Source organism: Sebastes fasciatus, chromosome 13 (genome assembly GCF_043250625.1).
Source record: "Sebastes fasciatus isolate fSebFas1 chromosome 13, fSebFas1.pri, whole genome shotgun sequence".
NCBI lineage: Eukaryota > Metazoa > Chordata > Actinopteri > Perciformes > Sebastidae > Sebastes > Sebastes fasciatus.
Window position 1 is genome coordinate 23349699 of NC_133807.1, and position 13097 is coordinate 23362795.

The 13097-nt window shown below is 37.3% G+C and overlaps 1 protein-coding gene and 1 long non-coding RNA gene across 6 annotated transcripts in view; one reads left to right on the forward strand and one right to left on the reverse strand.

The window, feature by feature from the left end:
• Nucleotides 1-5330, forward strand: part of mpp3a (MAGUK p55 scaffold protein 3a) — a 23472-nt gene extending 18142 nt beyond the window's left edge. For 2 of the 4 annotated variants that reach the window (XM_074656233.1, XM_074656234.1), the window contains 7 exons: nucleotides 1009-1074; nucleotides 1760-1915; nucleotides 2079-2159; nucleotides 2248-2341; nucleotides 2750-2858; nucleotides 3451-3579; nucleotides 4069-5330. In XM_074656233.1, the coding sequence (XP_074512334.1) occupies nucleotides 1009-1074; nucleotides 1760-1915; nucleotides 2079-2159; nucleotides 2248-2341; nucleotides 2750-2858; nucleotides 3451-3579; nucleotides 4069-4248 (815 nt within the window). In that variant the 3' untranslated portion in view covers nucleotides 4249-5330. The remainder of the gene's footprint in view (nucleotides 1-1008; nucleotides 1075-1759; nucleotides 1916-2078; nucleotides 2160-2247; nucleotides 2342-2749; nucleotides 2859-3450; nucleotides 3580-4068) is intronic. The other 2 variants (XM_074656235.1, XM_074656236.1) reach the window with 1 other exon arrangement.
• LOC141780834 (uncharacterized) lies at nucleotides 1306-12785 on the reverse strand. Of its 2 annotated transcripts, none has more exons than XR_012596728.1 (3): nucleotides 12633-12785; nucleotides 8234-8346; nucleotides 1306-1960 (listed from the first exon to the last, which is right to left on the reverse strand). It is a non-coding gene; the product is annotated as an uncharacterized LOC141780834 (long non-coding RNA). The 2 variants fall into 2 exon arrangements; XR_012596729.1 differs by lacking the exon at nucleotides 1306-1960 and adding an exon at nucleotides 7517-8087.
• Between the last annotated feature and the right edge of the window lie 312 nt (nucleotides 12786-13097).

Genomic DNA, 13097 nt, shown 5'->3' on the forward strand with positions numbered 1-13097 from the left:
GTTAACGCAAATTCGTTTTAACGCCACTAATTTCTTTAACGCATTAACGCAACTTGCGATTTTTAGGTTGTAGTGGGATCAGTTTTAAAAATGGAGTGAAGATACTGGTATCATATGAAACTACAAAACCTAAGAAATCCATTGGTACCAACTATGTCATACTAGCTTGTGGCGAAGAACGCTAAATAACGCTCAAAACTTACGCTAAATTTTGGCGAGGCAAAACTACCATGGCCATTTTCAAGGGGGTCCCCTTGACCTCTGACCTCAAGATATGTGAATGAAAATGGGTTCTCTGGGTACCCACGAGTCTGTTCTTTCAAGATGATTCCAGGAAACTTTCTTGTAAATCATTAGGTGCATTAAGTACAGACCTGTTAAACAAGACATTACAGGAAATGTTGGTATTTATTGCGTTTAAATAGGTATCCGGGCATTTTATGTTGCAATAACATGCTTTAAATTCAAACGGCAGTGGAGGGAATACATTAGTCCCCTTTATCCTCAACCCCTCTCTAGCCTTCCACTGGCCTCCCCTCCCTCACCCTTCTTCAGCCCAACCTGACCCCCATTTACTCCCCCACATCCTGCGAGCTGCTGGAATGATGATGAGCACAAGGAGCGATCTAAACACAGCCGAAAGCTTATCAGCACCTTCTCCCCCGTAACACAGAACCACATTATTAAAACAGTATTTGTGCTTCCTCTCATGCACTTTGCTTGGAGCTGTAAAACCCTCCCCTCCATCCCTCCGCCCGCCCTCCTCCACCTTGCAGTGTTTGGATTCTCCTAAACCTCCCTCCCTCCCGCCCTGCATCTAACTAACTGCTGCTGTGCTGTGGCCAGTGCACTGCTTCCCCCCCTTCCCCAAAAAACCCTCCCCGCCCCCCTTCATGAGGGCCCTGCTGCGTTGGACGCATTGCACACTCAACCAGGCACGTTTGCTGCTCGTTCACCCTGTGTGGAGGTGTGAGGCTGGGTTGTGTGATGCTCTAACGCCAGTTATAGTCTCTCCTAAGTGTAAAGCAGTGGCGCCCTCCTGTGGCCAGGTGTTTTCCTGGGAATTTTATTCAGGTACAGTGCCCGGCTCATTCCCTCAGGTACACTGACTACCACTGACGGGGGATACAGACAGTCCTGGCCGTGGGAGACCCCGATTTGCAGTCACTCTCTGCTGTTGACGTGGTGTTTCTCAGGGCCAGGCTGTCCTGTCTGTCCTGCCTCAGCACTGTAATCTCGGTCAGAGCAGCATGCCTTGTTTGGACCACAATGTTGGAAAATTATGTCTAATTAGGGTCACTGAGATCTGTTTTTTGAACTTCTGAAAGTGTTTTAATCTCTTTTAAAAATGAATGTAATGAATGGTTTGCTTAAAACAGTCTGCTTCACCTGTTAACTATGCATGTAATGTAATTTTTAGTCGAAGCATGACGTCTAATTGGCTCTGAGTTTAGCTAATATCTCACACTATCAAGTATTTACACTCTAGATAAGAGTGAGCTATTTTCATCCCTGTGCACAAAGGTTTTTAATGCATGATTATCAATGGGTTGGTCTTGACTTTATCGGAAACATTGCTTTTGCATTTGCTCACTGCACTTATCTAATTTTGAAACACAAAGAGATTGTATCTGCATCATGGAAGTTAAGTAGTGTGCTCATGTTATCTTGTGTAAATAATTTTAGGGTTCATGACATCTGACGAAAGACGTGTTTTGTTTCTGCTCCTTCTTCCCTCCCATCTCTGGCCTCGCTGTAGCTGGTTTACGGAGGAGCTTCCGGCTGAGTCGCAAGGACAGGCAAGGATCCTCCGGAGAGGGCTCTGATCCCGGAGACCCCGACTTCCTGACTTATGAGGAGGTGACCCGCTACCAGCAGAGATCCAACGAGAGGCCCCGTCTGGTGGTTCTGATCGGTGAGACTGAGAGGCACACATGTTCTCCTGTGATGATAGTGACACCTAGTGGATCAGAGCATGTGTTACAACCTATTGATGACCCATTTCTTGCAGCTTTTTCAACATGATGATGTATGTGAAGTTAATTTTTTCTCTCCTTTAAACACGCAATCTTGCAAAGGATCTCTCGGAGCACGAATCAATGAACTCAAACAGCGGGTGATTGCTGAAAACCCACATCGTTTTGCAGTGGCTGTACCACGTGAGTCATAAGTTATACACGCTGTACTTATCAATGAACCAACATTACACTACAAATACAAGTAAATTCCTCTCTTGTGTTCCCACAGACACCACCAGGCCCAAGAAGCCTCAAGAGAAGGAGGGTGTCGAGTACCACTTTGTCACCAAACAGCAATTTGACGCAGATGCTTTAAACAACAAGTATGTTTACACTGATACCGTATTGCTTTTGTGTAAACATTAGAGGTGTTCTGATACCATTTCTTCCTTCCTGATACTGAGTACCGATCCTATACCAGCCATTAAAAAAAATAGTTATTATAATTATTATAACAGCCGTTTACTTCTGACCTTGTATGGATATGATATGATTACTATCTTTGTTGTTTGGCCTGGTTCAGGTTAAAACCTTTTGTAAAACATGAACAAATACAGACAGAGAATGAATGCTATAGAACTTTCTTTTATTATTTAGTTTGTCAGTTATAAAGAATATAAATAAATAAATTTCATATTACCCGATACTGGTATCAGTATCGGAACAACTCTAGTAAACATCCATAATTTGTTCCCTGCTGCTGCTGATGAAGTTTTGTTGTTTCTCTGCAGGTTCATAGAGCATGGTGAATACAAGGAGAACCAGTATGGAACAAGTATAGAGGCTATCCGCTCTGTACAGGCCAAGAATAAGATGTGTGTAGTGGATGTGCAGCCTGAGGTAGGTGTCATGTTACAACCACTGAGCATCTTGTTTAATGCACATCCAGATATATCACACTATCATTACTAGGGCTGTCAATCAATTCAAATATTTAATCACGATTAATCGCATGATAGTACATAGTTAATTTTGATTAATCGCACAATTTTTATCTGTTCAAAATGTACCTTAAAGGGAGATTTTTCAACATGGGAGTGGGCAAATATGCTGCTTTATGCAAATGTATGCATATATGACAAATATTGTCCAGAAACCCTCACAGGTACTGCATCTTGCATAAAAAATATGCTCAAATCATAACATAGCAAACTCAAGCCCAACAGGCAACAACAGCTGTCAGTGTGTCAGTGTGCTGACTGGGCCGCTACCACCTAAAAATCACAAGTTACGTTAAAGAAATGTACTTTGACGGCCCTAATCATAACATATCATGAGCTACAGATCTTGCAGAGTGTAGATGAGCGCAGGCAGTCACATCAGATCTGCTCACCATGTTTAGTGTCTGATGTATCACTGTTGACTCTCTCCCATCATGTCTGATCTGTGACCTCCGTTTGCTCTATTGTATGTAACTCCTCCATCACTCCAGGCCCTGAAGAGGCTGCGGACAGCAGAGTTCAAGCCCTATGTAATATTTGTCAAACCTCGTGTTCCTGAGAGCAGACGTCGCCGCAGTGCTGCCACTTCACCAGGAGGGGGAGAGCACGGCCGCACTACAGTGAGTCCTACGTTTTCTCTTGGCTATAATCGTTGTGTCCCAAATTCAGTGGCTTAGAAGGAGTAGAGTACTTATATACCTTTTGTAGTTCTTAATATTGTGCACCAGTAAAATTCTATAATGTTTAATTGAGCAGTCACATGATTCAGAATCAGCTTTACTGGCCAAGTATTGTACACTAACAAGGAATTTGGCTCAGACAGTTTTAAGTAGCTCTCAATTTACTGACACAGAACAATTTACAGGACGATAGGAATAGACAGTGTATGTATATAAATACATGTATGTACATACACACACATACATACATACACACACTATCTATATTTATGTCTATCTACCTATCTCTACCTATACCTCTCTCTTTAAGTACATTATGTTGATGCTACTTACCTACTTTTACCTAAGTAAATCATCTGAATACTTCTTCCACCACTGGCAGTTATGACATTGGCTGGTTTCCTGTATGTGTCTCACTTTCTGCAACAGGACGAGGACCTCCAAGAGATGCGTCAGTCTGCCATTCAGATTGATCAGCAGTATGGACACCTGGTGGACCGGATCCTGATCAAGGAGGACTCAGCCAGTGCCTGTGCAGAACTTCGAGGTATCTTGGAAAGGCTGGAGCGAGAGTCCTTCTGGGTGCCTGTCTGCTGGGTGCGGACCTAAACTTGCCCCCCCTGCATCTTCCAGAAGAACTTCACAGCCAACCCACCCAAATCCTGCACCGGTCCTCTCCTACTGATCCCCTTCTCCCCCCAAAAAGGCCTGCTGGCCAGCCTGGGAGTCTGCTGAACTCCCTCTGACTGATGCAGGGCTGGTCAGGCAGCCACAAACTGAGGCACCAGAGGAAGAGGATGTTGTCTGAGGAATACGTCGTCGTCTGGGGTGTTGGCCCAGAAATCACAGTCTTACTGTCACTTCAAGTCATATTTATTCAGGTATGGTTTTAATTTATTTATTGATTTAAAAACGAGGAACAGATGAAGTGTTTTATTCCTCACACTGTCACTCTTTCTAGCTGCGTTGTTCACCAGAGTGTGGCAGGTTTGGGATCCCACTCAGAGGATTGCTCAGTCAGTCAGCTTTATTGTGACTCTTGTTGGAGTAACTTTAGTAGCATGGTTTTTTAGGTTTACAGTTTTATTCAACTCAATGTCAATCGCAGAATGCTTCCTGTTAATTCTTACTGCTCATGCATCCTGTACAGTATAAGAATCAATCATACATTCAGCAGAACAGGACAAATTGATATATAAAGTTAGGTGAATGCCATTTCAAACTAATGTGCTCTTTTTGCTAGATATAATTTCCACAAATGGACAGAAACTAAACGATATCCAAATGGAATGTGAGAATTTTATTTTCTACAAAACAGTTTGTTTTTAGGCAATGCATGAAAACTGATTATGTAATCTCAGATGTAAATATTGTAAATGTTAACTCCTCGTGTGCCAACGAAAGATCTCGTAGCACTTAAATGCAACCTGTTTACCTTCGATCCCTGGGAACCTAAATCTGTTAGTGTGTGGATGGATGTCACGGTGTATGTTCACATACAGGAATGGGGTTTGTATAGTTTCCTTGCACATATCTGTATTTTTGACTACAGAAGAAGAGGCGGGTACTAGATGTCTGTTTTCTTTGATAATCAGGGTTTTGCTTTGTTGATGTCACAAACGGTGTGGAGACGTGATATCCACAGATTTTAAATTACAACTTAAACAATTTGTCAATAAATTGATTGGCAACTATTTTGGTAACCCTTCATTTACAAATGGTAAATTGATAGTTAATTAAAACATAGTTAATAGTTTATTTACTGTCAGACAACAGACAATGTTTACTAATCAATAGTAATGCTATAATTTGTTATTTTATCATTAGCTTATAAATTCTATATTGTATCATAGCTGTTACAACAATAACATTACGATTAGTAAACTATTGTTGTACACACATTTGATATACCATATAATGTATTTGTTAGTGATTACCAAATGATTTGTAAAACATCTATAAACATTACATAGGTAGATGGGCCATAAACCAATTATTAACCATCTATTTTAATATTGTTTATAGACTCTTTACAAAGTATTTATGAACCTTTTAATACAGTTTACAAACCAATTAACAAAGTGTTACAAAATATATATCTATACCTATATATGTTTCACAAACAATTTCTTTACAAATAATATTTTAATCATTAACAAATACTTATATATTGTATATAAGATGTTGTGTGCAACAATAATAACAGAAACGATAAATTCTTAATAATTAGTATTAACTAATTTTAATTAACTATCAATTTACCATTTATAAATGATGGTTATTATAAAATGTTACCCTTAAGGGCAAGGATTTCTTATTTTGTGATGGTAAATTGAAAGTCGGAAATGTACGGACTCCGGAGTGGCCATAGAGATTATATATATATATATAAAAATATTTCTTTTTTGAGGCCACAATTTACTCATTTGTGCACACAAGATATAATTTGTTCCTTCAATTTAATTCATTAGTGCGCAGAGGTTAGTGTACACACAGAGAGCCAGCAGCACCCCGCTGCAGTCTCTAACTGGAGTGATGTTGCATGCTGTCAAGCCACAAATACGCACAGCAAACCAGCTGGTTACACTTTATGCAACCAGCATCAGACTGTTGAAAAATAACCACAGAACCCCCCCATGCTACTGTGCACATTAAACGTGTCATTTTGATTAATTATTCTACACAGTTTCTTCTGTACATCAACAGGTGTGTACAAACTGGTTGCATAAACCAGCGGATCTGCCGTGCGTAATTGTGGCTTGACAGCGCGCAACATCACTCCAGTTGGACACTGCAGTGGGGTGCGCTGTGCTGGCTTTCTGTACACTTATCTCGTGTGCACACGTTTTAATTAAATTGACGGAACAAATTATATCTTGTGCACAAATTAGAAAATTGTGGCCTCAATATATCTATATATATTTCTTTCTAAAGCCACTCCTGGGCTCCATAATTAAGAGTGTTAGTCGAACAAAACAATTTGAAGACATCACCTTGGGTTTTAAGAAGATTGTAATGGACATTTATCACTATTTTGACATTTTATAGTGAAAACAAGTATCAATTAAACAAGAAAATAATTTTTAGTTGCAGCTCTATTGCAAATTAAAGGCCTGACATTGAGATGATATACAATATATGTTTGATGTCATATTTGTTTTAACAGTGGCAAAAATACTTTTGATTTAGGTTAAAGATCTTGGTCATAATAATTGTTCCTTTTCTCTCTACTGGTTGTGAAAACGTCCCTAACGCAATTTTAATGAAAGAGATGGTGGACAAAATACACAGTTCTCATTCTGTGGAAAAACGCATGTAGCAACTCATAATTTTATAACTAATAATAATGTATGAAAACCATGAGCGCATAACGTAATATCAGTTTTGTGCATAATGTCATAAAGTTATTAGATTATAAACTAAGCACAAAATAAAGTAAAGGCTCTGTCCTTCTTGTTTCAGTGTATATGCATAAAGTTGGTGGTTTGTGGTTTGTGGGTCGGGTCAGTTTGGGTGGTTGAGTAACATATTTTTACATATTGGGTGGGCGGATTGGCTCTCACAATGGACCGCTGGGTGCAACTGAACCGTGCATCAGTAATGAGCGCAGTCAGAAGGACTCAAACTAACTGCAAAGCTGCATTCTTAATCATTAAACCTGTGTTTTTCATCAGATAATGATAAGATAAAATAATTGAATTTAATAATTTATGTGAAATAAGTTTGACAAAAATGACAGAAATGTTCAATATAATCTGATGACTAAGATTAAATAAAAAAAAACGGCTGACAAAATTAAAGGAGAAAACATTTTGACTAAAATCTAATGACTCTTCAGTGACTAAAACTATGAAGGATAAAAATTACTAAAATTTTCATTTTAAGACTAAGACTAAATCTAAAATAGCTGCCAAGATTAACACTGCCACTGGCTAGCTCTGCACTGCACTCATACAGCGATTACACCATCGCGGAGGTTTGGTTCCCCCTCAGGTAAACACGGTTAGCTCTGTTGCCGTTGTTTGCACTGTTAGCACTTTAAGCTGCGAGCCATGCGGAGGCAATAGAAATGCTCTGAATTTCGTAGAATAGACGACCTTTAAGAAGTCATTTTTACACAGAACGAGGATTTTGTCCCCCATCACTTATTACTGAAATCACTTATCAGCCAGCATAGAGAGAAGAAATTATTACAGAGACCAAAAGCTCCTTCAACGTATATATTGGCATGCGAGTATCAAGATAGACTTGAATTGGTTTAATGACAAAGCTAATAATCTATGTGACTTTATTAAAGTTTGGATAAACTATCAATTCTACACTGACATTTTCATTGTCTGTGGTTAAAATGGAGCAGCTTACAGATCTCGTCTTTTTTTAAACATGCAATGTTATCTTGATCTCTTCATGTTCTGTATGAACCCAGGATGTCGAGTTTGTAACGTGACCTGTACAAAGTGCCATAATAAAAGCTAGCTGAGTCAAAAGAATCATTCTTTTTGAGTTTTTGCTTTATAATGTTTGTCCCTCCTACGAACGCCTGCAGCTTCCTCTAACACTTTAATGTCAAAATGTTTAATGTGTGTGTGTTTACCTCTCAGCTGTTCTTGGCTTCAGCGCAGTTCATTAAGTGCATCTAAAGCTCGGCTTGTTTCCACGAGAGCACTCCGCACATCACATCTCGATCAGCGTTGTTTTCCAGGTGGTCTGCATTGGGGGAGAGATTGTCACAGTGATAGATTAGTCGAAAACAAGTCGAAGCTCTGGAAAGAATTTAAATGCACTTCAGAGGAAACAGAGCTTCAAACTATTAAATTTCTTCACTGTGGTGAAATACTGACAAAATACTTAAAAATATATATACTAAATACTAGGGGTGTAACGATACATTGATCTGGATCGATTCAATGATCAACAATCCAAAATCATCGATGCAAAGTGAAAATATCAATACATATCATCTTTAAGACACGCCTTTATTTTGAAATTCCCACTTGATATTTATTATTTTTATTAAATAGTCTGAAACAGCTAAGTAATAAAATTGTCAAATAAGATTTTTGTGATTTTATATAAAATTTAACAGATTGTGTTAAATATGCATAATGATATTATGTCATGTCAATCGCAGGTCCCTGAATTGAATTGAAATCTTATCGTGGCAGGATTTATAATATCAGCAAATATCACATTGTTCCCCAAAGAATCAATATAATATCGTCTTGTGATTTACATCTCTGCTAAATATATTACTCACATAAATATGTAAAGAAGTCCTTTCATGTCACATTCTACTCTACTACATTTCAGAGGGAAATATTGTACCTTTTACTCACAGCTTTAATTTACAAATTAAGATTTTTGCGCACAAAACATACAAAGACCTCATAAAAGTTTTGTTAGAAATTAAACTACCCGACAGTATATACAGCTGAAATGATTAGTTGATTGACAGAAAGTTAGCCAATTTGGACATTATTTTTTATAATCATTTTATCAGAAGCAGCTAATCTTCAAATTTGAGAAGCTGGAACCATGAATGAAGCTGTCACTCGGGACTCTGGGATATTGTGACAGCATTTCTTACTATTTTCAGAATTTCTACAAACCAAACAATCAATTTAATGGAGAAAGTAATCAGCAGATTATTCCATAATGAAAATAATCATTAGTTGCAGTCTTATACAAAATTGTTCAAAATGAGCTCCACTTCAACGACAACAGTAAAAGTCTTCTTTTACATGAATGCGTGATTAATAATCTCATGATATAATATAGTATAACCATCACAGGTCTGCATTGAGTACTTCAAGTATATTTTCTAGATTATACTTACATACTTTACTGAAGCAACATTTTCAATGCAGGACTTTTACTGTTAATGTAGAAATCTTCCCTTTAATACAAGGAAAGCCTAAATTGAAAAAGAGTTTGCCTTAAAGATCAATAACAATCAGTTCTGTGTTGTTCAGCTCATCATCATTGAAATATACAGGTGTCTAGTGGTAGTCCATGCATCAAAAGACTTAAGAGGTATCACAGCAGATTCCAATCCTTTGTTTTGAAATTTACTACATGGATCACAGTTTTTCTTTGAGATAAATCTTATTATATTTAATATAAAAAGATAATAAACATGACAACACGCTCCACGTATTGCCTTTTTAAGACTTTCCTGTAATAAACACCTTTTTGGACTTTGCACTAATTCTTCATTACGGTCCCCATTCAGTTTCTGTAATTGAAAAAAGATAGGAAGCCCATTATTCTGCCTGTGGAGCGCAGGTTTTCACTAAGTTTTGTTGGGGTTCATCATCAACTCTCTTTTCTCTGTCTCATATGCAATTACCTCCTGTGACTCCTGAGACTGCTGCTGACAGAACCAATTGAACTGGGTAACAATCATTCTAATTAGTGAAGCAGCTCCGCTGAGAAAATTAAACTATGTTAGTGTGAAGATGTGCTGAGGCTGCACACAGAACCACTGACGTTCATTATGGACAAACAAAATATGCTGTGATTCATGTGTATAGTATGTCGAAAAAAAGTAATAGTATAGTATGTTGAAAAAAAGTCATAGTATAGTATGTCGACATTTTTTTTAAAAAGTCATAGTATAGTATGTCAAATATATATATATATTTTTTTTAACAAGTCATAGTATAGTATGTCGAAAAAAAATGGTTGTATAATATGTCGGAAAAAGTCATAGTATAGTATGTTGAAATTTAAAAAAGAAAAAGTCATAGTATAGCATGTCGAAAAAAAGTCATATTATTGTATGTGGACAAAAAGTCATAGTATAGTATGTCGAATTTTTTTTTTTTTAAAAGCCACAGTATAGTATGTTGAATAAAAAGTCATAGTATAGTATGTCAAAATTAAAAAAAAAAAAAAAAGTCATAGTATAGCATGTCCAAAAAAAGTCATAGTATAATGTATAATAGTATAATTTTTTTAAAAGCCACAGTATAGTATGTCAAACAACAAGTCAGTATAGTATGTTGAATAAAAAGTCATAGTATAGTATGTCGAAATAAAAAAAAAGTCATAGTATAATGTGTCGAATACTTTTTTTTTTTAACAAGTCATAGCAAAGTATGTCGAAAAAAAATCATAGGATAGTATGTCAAAAAACAGTTTAAAAAGTCATAGTAAAGCATGTCGAAACTTTTTTTTAAAAAAGTCATAGTATAGTATGTCAAATTATTTTTTTCCAAAATTCCTGAAATTGGGAACTAGCCCTGTGAGCCTTTGTGTGATTTACAGTTTAATGGCTTTGCAGTCTTTTCACTTAATAAAATTAAATAATCATAACTTATTTTAATATAGCACCTTTCAAAACTACCGTTACAGAGCGCTTTACAAACAAGGACAAATAAAAGAAAGGAGGAGAACAATTAAATACAAAAGCATAGTCGAAGTTGCTCAGGTAAGCTATTCCAAAGGGTTGGAGCTCTAACAGCAAACGCCATGTCACCCTTCTTCAGCCTTGACCGGAGAATAGCTAACAGGGCCTTGTCAAAGGACCTCAAGCTACGGCTGGTGAGTAATGAAAGCTCAGCCAGGCAACTCGGTGCCTTACCATGCAGGGCCTTAAAAGTCAAAACTAAAATGTTGAAATCAATTCTAAAACGGCCAGACGGCCAGTGGAAGCTAAAATAGGGGAGACGTGATCATGCTTTTGTGATTTGGTTAAAAGTCTGTTGGCTGCGTTTTGGACACCTTAAAAGATGTGTATTCATGTTTTTAACAATCTTGTTGTGAAAATATATTATTATTATCATCATTATCATCATTATTTTGCACATGATGCTACACCTTTTATTGATGATATTTACTAACAATCTTTTATCTCGTTCATGCCTTATTTATTCCTTGTAAATATGTGGGTAGTCTTTCTTTTTTTTAATAAAATGCACCATTTGAAGGCAAATGCAATTTCGTAATGCTTGCATAATGACAATAATGTTCTTGAATCTTTATTTGTCATATCTATATCTACACTCATTTTGCTATTGAGACTTTAGCTTAAAGAGGCTGTGTTAATGCAATGAACAATTGTGTCAACTCAAAAGGAAAGACTACTCAATCTAGATATTAGATAAATCAGATTCTTAGCTAACAGAAAATGACTGTTTGCAGTTCTTGTGCACGCTGAGAGCATCTACTAAGATTTCCTCAAGGACAAAACAAAACGAGAGGTCAAATACAAAAATAGTTAAAGTACAGAGTGGAACCATGCAGAGAATTGTAATAAGTTGTGTGTTTATTTTCATTTAATGATTAATGGTATTTTCTAATAGTTTCAGATAGGGTTTGGATTCTCTGTGTCTGCTCATAATGGGGCTTTTTAGAAGATTTAACATTTTAAACCTAATTAACTGAGGGCAGAAGGCAATATAATGGTGGTTTAAGACATCAACATTTTGTAATAGAGTGACTAAATTAGTGATAGAGTGTGTTCTGAGGCATGGATAGCAGATAAATAATAAAAAAAAGATGAACATGAACCTGAGGCGAGCCATTGAACTCATTACGGCCTTGGAGGCGGCTATAATGACGATGATATATTGAGCTATAATTGAATCCGAATTCAATTACAGGTATATGGTGTTTGGCAGAGCAGCCCCTCTGTGTGAGGCAGACTGGATGTAATTCAGCTTTAGGACGCCGGTAGAAGATATAGTGGAATTTATAGATTGGCTCTCATCTGAGAGCTTTTTCTGTAGATGAATGAGATGACCTTCAAGATTTAAGAGGGTGAACTTCTCGCTCATTTTCCTGTTTGAATTATGGGGTAGGATGCAAATCACTCAGAAATAAAAGTGTTTGTCAACTAAAGCATGAACGCCTCTTAATTTCGAACAAAAGATGACCTCTAGCCTACAAATGATTGCAGGAAGATTTGAAAGATGCTCTATCAGAGCATTATTATAGCATCAAATAACAATACAATTTGCACTGTAAAGATATAGAGGAGTAATGTTTACCTGAGCAGAGAATGAAGTCGCTCTCCCTCTGTGTGTGTTGGTTAGAGTTTCTCCGTGCTTTGTAGACATAGCCGGGCACACGACAAGAGGTCACTGCGTTAAATGGAGGTCCGACTGGTATGTAGTCACAGTAGCCCTCCCTCCTGGCCCATCCCTGCTTCAAGTTTCAAAACACAGGGTTAGAAGTTACACAGACATGTAATGTGAACAAATAAAACATGACATTATATTTAACATTGTTAAGTGTGACCGTTTTTGTACACTACAATAATGCTGCTATCTATGACAATGTACATTCTGTAAAAGCAAAACTGAAAGTGATTCTAAAACAGTCTTTTATTATTATTATTATATTAAGGTAAAAATGTGACCCTCTCTGGAATCACTATTAATGTGCTAAGGCAGGAGTCCGCAACCTGCGGCTCTTTAGCCCCCTAGCCAGTGGCTCCCTGTGGATTTTTAAAA